The sequence below is a fragment of the Atta cephalotes genome, assembly GCF_000143395.1.
Source record: "Atta cephalotes unplaced genomic scaffold scaffold00006, whole genome shotgun sequence".
NCBI lineage: Eukaryota > Metazoa > Arthropoda > Insecta > Hymenoptera > Formicidae > Atta > Atta cephalotes.
In genome coordinates, this window is record NW_012130070.1 from 5,368,987 (window position 1) to 5,378,965 (window position 9,979).

A 9,979-nucleotide genomic window follows, 5' to 3' on the forward strand; every position below is an offset into this window, starting at 1 on the left:
ACACACACACATATATATATATATATATATATATATATATATGAGGCATTTTGCATGGTTTATTATATGGACAATGAACTTACTTAATACAGCCTATGAAGAAAAAAAGGATATTTCATCATTATATCGACATTATGCATCACGTACGCTGTTATAATTATCGTTTCGAAAGTCTTTTTTTATCTTGAAGAGATACTTATCTTTGTTAAATAAAAGGTTTTTTTTAAAGAACGATCTTTGCATATAAGTAATAATAATTGCCACATTTAGCAAATTCATTTTTTTTAAATCTGAATTCAAAAATAAAATAAATAATTAATTAATTATGATAAAAATAATGATGATTATAAATTATATAATACAATATAATTAGCAAAATTGCCGATAGATTTCTTCATGTGAAAGAATGTTATTTCTTTTCTATTGTTATAAAATTTTTTATTATATTATATAAGGTAAAAGGTTTCCTTATATAATATAATTAAAAATCTAAAATGCAAGACTTTTTAATATGCATTTTGCAGATCCAATTTTTTAAAAATCTAAACTGAATTCAAAAATAAAATAAATAATTAATTAATTACGATAATAATTAATGATAATAATTAATTATATAATATAATATAATTAACAAAATTGCCGATTTCTTTATGTGAAAAAAATATTATCTCTTTTATATTATTATAGAATTTGTTATTGCATTGCACAAAGTTCTATATAATATTATTAAAAAATCTAAAATGCAAGATTTTTTACAAAGCCAATTAATTAAAATTGAAAATAAAAAGAACATATTCTCATTTTCATTCAAAGGTTACCTTTTAAAGGGTGACAATTTATCCGCATAACACGCGTATAATCAATTTATTACAGTTTCTATAATTTTCATCAACAATTCGCGTTAATTACTCGAGATCTATCGTTAATAGAATCACCTGCTTGTTATATATTTACTATCGACCTACTTAGAGCTTTGCGAGGCAACTATCGTATTATCGCAATACGATCTGTATACGATGATGGCATACGAGGTAGTGCTATGATGCAAAACAATTACAGCTTTCATCGAAGCTTCGCCAATGGCGTTTATCGAAGCCATGAATCTACTCGTCGGATCGTACATACCTTATAAATTCGCCTCGTCGCGCGATCAAAGGTTTAGCTTGTTAGCATACGAAACATCGTCGTCGCATGTACTCGCATTGACTACGTAAGAAACTGTGCAGTTGATAACGCAATGCTCACGTAAAAGTGACTCAACAGCGGCAACGCGAATTCCAGCGTAGGTGCCGTTATGCGAAGGTAATCGTTTACCTCGCTAATTGCCAAGTGTATTCTTGGAACATGGAAGCTGAACATGCAAATGTTAGATTTATTCTTTTTTTCAGCTGATTTTACAATTTATCTTTCCTCCTTTTATTTCCACGTTGGAGAAAGCAAGAGAAAAGATAAACATTGCAAAGAATTCAACTAAAAAGAACAGGCCTCTTTTAATGCAAAAGTGTAACGCTACCTTGTATTTGGAAATGATCAACATCAGTGAATGCGAGACATTTTCTTCTATTTTTTTTCGTCATTAAGAAACAAGAGAAGCCGTTTTGCTTCGAGTAGAGAAGTTATTAGAGGGGAATGAAGCTAAAACGTAATATGCCGTTAACTACCGATCGCAGAGAATTATGGACGAATAAAGTGGCCGCGCGAGAAGCGAAGTCGTTAACTTCTCAGAGAAAACGTATTAAACGTAACGCAATGATAAAGGATCGTTTGTATGCAATCAAGTTAAAAATTTGTTGTTAGTAATATTCAGTAACAACAAGACACACTGATACATATGACGTAATTGACATTTATAATAGCAATGTCAATTGACGTCCGAATTAAAAAAAGGGAAACATTGAACAAAAAATGCAAACAAGATAATATTGTATAATGAGCGAAAATTACTGTTGAACAAGTCGAGGTCACTTAGCGTTTTCTATTATGCTAGAAAACGTCTGAATTGCATAACTTTTGAGTAATAACGTATATATAAAGAGAGAGAAAAAGAGAGTACGATTTTTCCGTGCTATAAAGGATATCATATTAATTAAAAAGGGTAAAAATAAACAGGAGCATATCACATAAGTAAAAAATTTTAGAAATACTTTACTATGTTAATCTAAAATGCTTGGAATATATACAGATATTTACAGAATAAATCGTTACAAAATTAGCAATAAATTATGTAACCTACAGCTAAATAATATTATATATGACATTCATAATTTAATTATGGATACTTATTTTTAATACAATTATAATTATAATCGATTTAATACATTCTTACGAAACTATTACTTTGAAATTACTTTGAAATTATTACGGAATTCCAACATATATATACGCATTTGCGGATAATATTCTATTGCAATTATAAATCTACATGTTCTATGATAGAACAACAGGGTCATGCAGATACTATCGAGGTGACGCTATCAGGCATCATAAGATTTCTGAAATTGATAATGTCGATTAAAACGCATATACAGTATATCATGGCCCATCAGTATGATTATATTTGAACGTAATATTACAATCAATAACTTATCTTTCCTCTTTGTGAAAGAGAGTCTCCTTACGCAAGCGAAAGGTTTGCTATGGGAATTAATCATGTCAGTTACGGCGTTTAGTAGGAACAAAAAAAACTTTGACGTCAGTTTCCAGTGCATCTGGTAGCTCTCGCCGTAAAGATCTACAATTCCAAATGATTTATGACGAGACACAGAACATGTTCATCAATTAACTTAATGACTTTACAGTATATAGGAGTTTTACGTATATAGAAATTACTGGTCTGTTCAACGTTAAATATATAAATACGTTAAATATTAGATATAAAAACGTATACTTCCGCATGAGTCAATATATGATTTAATGAGAAACAGTTTAAATGTTAATTCTCTTTAAAATAAGTTTAATTTTTTTAAATTAAATCTTTAGACTGTTTCCGAAAATTAATTAAATTATTTAATTGTTAATTAAATTAATTAAATTGACATTTTTCAATTAACTATTGTGATTAATGATTTATTATATGAACTAAATATATATTTTATATAGCTTTATATAAAAGATCATTTCCAATATTACAGAAAATCTTGAAAAACGAATTAAAAGCGCGAGAATAATTTTGTAACATCAAGATTATATACATCAAGATAGAAAAACCTTTATGAGTGAAAGCAAAAGAGAGTGTTCAACTATTATATGTACATTAATCAATTTGTGTATAATTCATTTTATACGATATTCATTTTATTTATTATAGTATATATAAGTCGTTATCTTTCTAAAGGCATATCAAAATGTCCTGTCAAAAAACTGAAGATACAGAATTTACATAATAATACTCATTAAAGGTGCACTCAAATCAGATTTCGTTCTGCAAGCAGAAAAGGAGAGAAGAGATTGAGCGTCATATTGGTCCATCTATGTTTAAAACGAAAATCACATAATACGATCGCAGAAGCAATGAACAGAGATAAAATGTAATAACGTTCGTAAAGAAGAAAAGGATATTTTTGACCTAATAATAATATTTTATTGCAGCGAACGCAGTTTTCATGTGCACATATCTTTTACAATAAATTTCTTATTGTTCTAGTCTCTTTGATACTCTCAATGTTCAATGGAAGCCAATGTTTCTTCCAAAAATTATATAATAACGTTTGGAAAGTAAATAATCAATTGTTAATAGAGAAATATGTTAAAATAAATAAGTTTATAAAAAAAATCTTAACGACGAAACGTATATATTTATGTATTATGTGCTAACTCAAACGTTACACTAAATAAAAAAGGAACAAGTAAATTCATTTCTTATAAGAATAATTAAAATTAAATTGGCTACTATTTTTTCAATACGCGTATTTGCATACATTAATTTTTATTTGCTATTATATCTGTGGTATTTTTACATGTTTAATCGGTCAATTCAATGTTGCGAACAGAAAGTCGTGCACGCGTATGTTCCTCATCTTGTTTCTCATTATGATCTCCCTTCGTCTACCATCGCATGCCCTCTCTGCATTCCAATCATTCTCACTTTTACTCTCGCCGATGATCGAAATCTCGTGTCTTAGAGATATAATGTCTTATCTTTAGAATTCTTCGTCGGTGAAATCGTTTTCAAAACGAAGAAAAAAAACACCAGAACAATATAGCCTCTCTTTCTAATGTCATACTTGATTGATCTCATTAATAATATTTATGTCAGATTGCCATTCAATTATTTAACATTTATTATATATCAATGTCAGAGAAGCATTAGCGATTATTCAAATCGCTCTCCTAACAAGATTGCTGCAATTAAAAGTATTCTTTTTACGTGACATCTCAATAGATCAATTAAAATATAAATGTATTTAAAAATATGTATTGTAGGCGGAGGAAAAATCGAGGACTCTGAAGGAATGCTGCGAAGGATACAAAATTCACGGCGATGCGGAAATGGATGCGAGCTGTTTACCGTTTTGCGAAAAATGTGTGGTAGGTGTGTGCGTCGCACCGAACGAATGCCGTTGCAATCCTGGATATTATGGAGATGACTGTGCTCATAGTAAGTTTAAAATGAAATCAATAGTTATTAGGCGTTTCTCTCTTCTCTCATTAAATATCTAATCGATGTGCTAATGTACTTCTAACGGATACTTATCATTGGTGACTTAAACTTGTAATTTTGAAATTTTTACATAATTGAGATGATTCTTAAGACTTTTATGCTTTTCGAATTTAATGTATATTAATTATCATAATTATTTTAGTTTATAAATAACGCGTTTCAAAAAAATTTCATTCTGAAAAATAAGAAGCTAAAATATTTTTCGTTATATTTGTAAGATTTATTGATATTTTTTTAATACCAAGTTTACTATCTTAAAAATCCACATATATTTCAATATAGCAACTTATTATAATATAGCAATTAAATTTGCGCGTCGTGGCTATTTAAGATGATAGATATATTTATATAATATCAACACGAACATCAGAATGACCCAAAGAATGATCCAAAAGCATTTTAAAAGGTCATTGAAATGAATTCTTTGGCTAATGACTTGCAACATCTTTTATTTATTGAACTGGACTGAATAATGTTTACAATTGTATGTTGATAAATTGCTACGATATTAAAATAAAAATATATTTAAATCAAGACAACAGAAATGAATATAAAATGCAAAATCGACTAAATTAAAACTTTTAAAAACTTTGAAGATCTGTTAAATAATTAATTAAACTGTATAATTCTGCTAATTTTGCAATAATTTCAATCCGATGAATAAGAGCTAAAATTAAGAAAATAAATGATGCGTCGCACGGCGATTGTGAAACGAAATTGAGAGCGGACAGATCCGAAACGGATAGCAAAATGCAATGAGAAATTTCACGCTCCATGAAATGGACCGACCTTCCACGCGCGTGTGAAATGACTGTTTCCAGTAGATAGTACTTCCACACGAATCATAATAATGAGTGGGATTTCTCATGTAATTTGTACAACGCATCTCGTTAAAACTGATGTTAACCCACACGTGCCTCTGCAAAGGCATCGTGGCATAATCACAGTTGTTGTAAAATAACGACGTAATAAAAGTTATTAAAAATTAGATTATGTGACAGTCTTTGATTATATGGCACATAAAAAAATATCATTCCTTTACTTTAAAAATAATACAATTAAAAAATGTTAATTTCGAATTATTATTATATAAGTTAGGAGTAAAAATTATTCTTAATCAGCAAAAGTAAACTAGTCTTCACAGTCCATTCGCCAAATAGCATTTATGCGTTCTAAAGTTATTAATATTTTCAAGAGAGTAACTCGTTTTGAATTATGTCGTAAATAAAAAGGAAATTCTACAAAGAATATTTAAAGTTAAAACAGTTTTAATGATCGAAGTTTGAAGAAGAAATTATTTTATTTTAAATTTAGTCATTTAGTCATTTGATGATATTTTGAATTATGTTACTTTTGATAAATTATTCCTAATTTGTTATAATTTTGTAGGATATCAGAAGCATAACTAAAAAAAAATATTTTCTTTTTATCTATATTATTTAATTAGTCAATAATTTTCTGTTAAATTGAAAAATAGTTTTTCCTAAAAATCTTCAAAAATTTTTCAAATTGTATTACTTTTAAAATAAGGAAACGATATTTGCTTTTTCATTATTAATAACTTTAATTATAATTTTCTCATCATTTAATATTCGGACCTATTAAGTTTAATGAAATTTTTGTAGCATTTAACACAATTAAATCCCCTAAAATTTTATTTATTCTTTCTCCTTTACAATTTTTTTTTCTAAAAACACATTTATAGAGTTGATGAAAATAAATCATAGAGTAACTTATCGTTGTCAAACAAGCAGAAATCGCAGATTGCACGCAACTGTTGCGTCAATACGATCGGGGAATGCTTCGAAAGTTGCGGAAGCCCGGAAGTTACGAAGCCGCTACTTTCCCGTGAACGTTCGAGAAGGTCGTGGGCGGCGTACAGTTGATCAGATACAACGCGTCCGACGTTCACATAACGCAATCACGACGTCAATGCTTTATAAGAGACATTTACGTTGTATGACAAACGTTCACCTTAAACATTTTGAAGATATGATCTACAATCCAGCTCTTACAAACTTATTAATTTCACTTACATGTATTACGGAACGTTTAATATAGCCTTTTATGTAGAAATTGTCTTTTCTTGTTTTGATTGTCAACTATCTATGAAATACGTTAACATTATAGATTAAATTTTAATTCATGGATAGTTGACAGTCAAAACATGAAAAGGCAAGAAGTTTTTATTTTAATCATTAAAATAAAAACTTTTTTATTCGCATATTTATAATGTAGGAGAGACTAAGGCATTTTGCACAGTTTTCACATTTTTGACATTAGATTTTTTAAATTACTAATTATTATGATAAAAATGTATTAATATGATAGAGATTCTACGTAAAATAATAAAATTCGGTGATTTCAATGGCCAAGCAAAATGAACAATTTGTATATGAATAATCATTTCGCATTCTATATTATTTATAGAAAATGTTCTATTTCAATCTACATAAGAAAATAGTTTTTCAATTTGTACAATAACAAATCATCATGTAACATCTCTCTTGCATATGTAATATATGCATATAATTTAATTTAATTTAAAATTAAATATACATATACTAATATACTAATTTATTCTAGCATGCCCATTGGGATTTTGGGGTCTACAATGTACAAAAGTATGCGATTGCGGTGAGAGTAGTATCTGCGATTCTGTAAACGGCACTTGTCATTGTTCTCCAGGACGACAAGGACCTCAGTGAGTGTTGAAAAATATCAATGATCATGATTGTTCCAAAAATACCAATGTTTATCGAATAACAATAAGTAGCTCGAGGATGTGTTCGTTTAGCACATTAAATCAAGTGATACTATAAAAATTATATTCTTCCTTTTGCAGATGCGAGGAGCATTGCGCAATTGGCCAATGGGGCCCAAGTTGTGCAAACAAATGCACATGTCAAAACTGGGATAATGGCTGCGATGCCGTAACCGGAAGCTGCATTGACGACGATGTCTCTTCGGTCGAGCAAACGTCGCCCGCTTATTTGCAGAGCTCTACTATCGACCGGCTACCACAAACATCAGGAATTAGTAATACGGAGCATACGGAGATTGTCTCTGTGCCACGTGAAACCACCGAACGTCAGAAAGGTAAATATGAAGAAAAGTTTTCGTCAATCTAAGAAAATTTTTAGACTTTAGAGTTGCGCAACTATTTTTCGGAAGATGAAGAAATGAATTTTCAAATATTGGAGATTCGCCTCGAAAGGCGAATTCAAGCAAAAATAGCCGATTAAAAATTAGGGAAAGCAAGTTTCTCGTACGTTTTCATATGAAAAGTATAAATATAATCGATCACATTAAAGTTAGGTCACAAAAAAGGGTTAGGTTATCGAACTTTAAGCTTAATTTTGATTTTCGAGCTGAACTTCTCTATAGAAACTGATGCTATGAAGTCGACAATTTTTTGAAGAAGTTCAAAGAAGTTTAGCTCGATTTGAACTTTTACATCGACAATATGACGCACTTGTTTTTCACGGCAGTAATAGATCATTTTAATCAAGCATAATTATAATTATTAAATATAATAACATTTGTAATATTTAGTTTCAATCGCAGGTATCAATAAGAGTTGGAATGACACCAATTACATTCCGGAAACAACGAGTCCGGCAACAGCTTCAATCATGGCCCCTCCTCAGGGAGTAGAAGTCTCGGTAAACGAAATGCAAATAAAGAATCCTTCCACCACTGCTCGTCCTGTGATCGTTTTAGTCTCCGTTCCTGAACGTACAAGGGACATTGAAAAGGATAGGCAAAAGTTCGCGAAAGACGTTCTTCTCAGACATGTCCAAAGTGACAAAAGCATCAATGTGCCAAATGTCGATTATGTAAAAACTATTCACAAAGGTACTATCTTAAGATATTTCAAAAATGCATACTAAAATTTTCGTTGTTGTTTTTATACTACAGTGCTCGGCTGTTCGATCTCTAATAAAACATTTCTATTGCGACAGACGATATTCAGACATCAACGCCAATCTCGTTAGACATCGCTCTAATCGTCATCGCTGCGATCGTCTCTCTCGGTCTCACCTCGCTCGCGGTGGTTATGGTCCTTCACATGCGTTCCAAATTATTCGAGACCATTCGTCTTGCTGTCTATGATGACGAGAAGACCAAAAGCCCAGAACGCAAGAGCGTGAACAACGGAAGGATGTCGGTGGTAAACGCCACTCTGCCTTGTAAGTTATACGTTCACCTAACAGCAACATTCTCTCCTAGATTACCAGTGAAATCCACATGTCCTTGACCCCGATAAGCCTGGCCGTAATTGTTTGAAAGAGTCTTGACCGCCATAACCAGTGAAAAAGTTATCTCGCCGATCGTGCGATGTTGAATTTTTTCTGCTCATCACTAATCTGCCATCAGCACAAGATAGTTGTGTATTATATTCTCCGATACCTTTGTGATTTCAGCACCCCCGATTTGTACGAATCCGGTATTCGCCATTAATGCAGAACCGGAAACGATACTGACAGTTGATGGCATTGAATCGCTGAATACTTACGCCAACGGCGCCGCTACAATCGGTCTTCGAATTTCTGGTAATTTTCGCGGTAAGTTTCCACTCTTTTAATAAATTTGACGTATATATGAGATACACTAGTAATAATTATAAAGGAAAATAATCTTCAAGTTAATTTAAAAAAAAATCTATAAATAATCGCTAGCAGCAATTGTTAAAAACAATTTATATGTAACGTAAATTTTATTTTGCATTTAATTAAGAGTTGAAATTCAAAAGATTGCGGTTGTTCAATCACATTTGTTACTTTGAATAAATCATAAACACTTTTTTACCTATACTATTTTTAAGATGTTTAACAGAATTCTTTTATTGCGAATCTCTCAGATCTGTTACAAGATAGTCATTACGACCGACCATCAGCAACTCTGATACGTCTGCAGACAAATATGGACCATAACACGGAGCACTTGTACGACGAAATACCAATGCAGACCACTCCTTCGGATCGCAAGGATTTGTGATGGAGGAATGCATTTTCATTTATCCGGTCCAATCTATATTCGCATCTTTAGTTATATAGTTCAATAATGCGTCACAATAAAAGGACCTTGAAACGTTTTTAGGCGACCTGTCAATGATCGATAAAAAGTCGATCTAACTGGTTTCTGACCTTACGCAGAACCAATAAATGTGCAAGGCTGAACGTGACTGCAATTGAGTGGCACAAGACGGAACAAGTCATTCGAGTACTGTCAATGACCGACAGTAGAATTTAATTAACGGAGCAACAGCTCCTTTTGAATAAACTATTTTGTAATGTCGACAGAATGATGTCAAAC

The 9,979-nt window shown here is 31.0% G+C and overlaps 1 protein-coding gene across 1 annotated transcript in view; it reads left to right on the forward strand.

Moving 5' to 3' along the window:
• The window catches only part of LOC105626742, a 15,082-nt gene extending 5,421 nt beyond the window's left edge, over positions 1-9,661 (forward strand). Inside the window, exons 3-9 of the mRNA XM_012208035.1 lie at positions 4,423-4,597; positions 7,247-7,364; positions 7,506-7,759; positions 8,228-8,518; positions 8,626-8,853; positions 9,088-9,228; positions 9,525-9,661. Of these exons, the coding sequence (XP_012063425.1) occupies positions 4,423-4,597; positions 7,247-7,364; positions 7,506-7,759; positions 8,228-8,518; positions 8,626-8,853; positions 9,088-9,228; positions 9,525-9,661 (1,344 nt within the window). The remainder of the gene's footprint in view (positions 1-4,422; positions 4,598-7,246; positions 7,365-7,505; positions 7,760-8,227; positions 8,519-8,625; positions 8,854-9,087; positions 9,229-9,524) is intronic.
• The last annotated feature ends 318 nt before the right edge of the window (positions 9,662-9,979 follow it).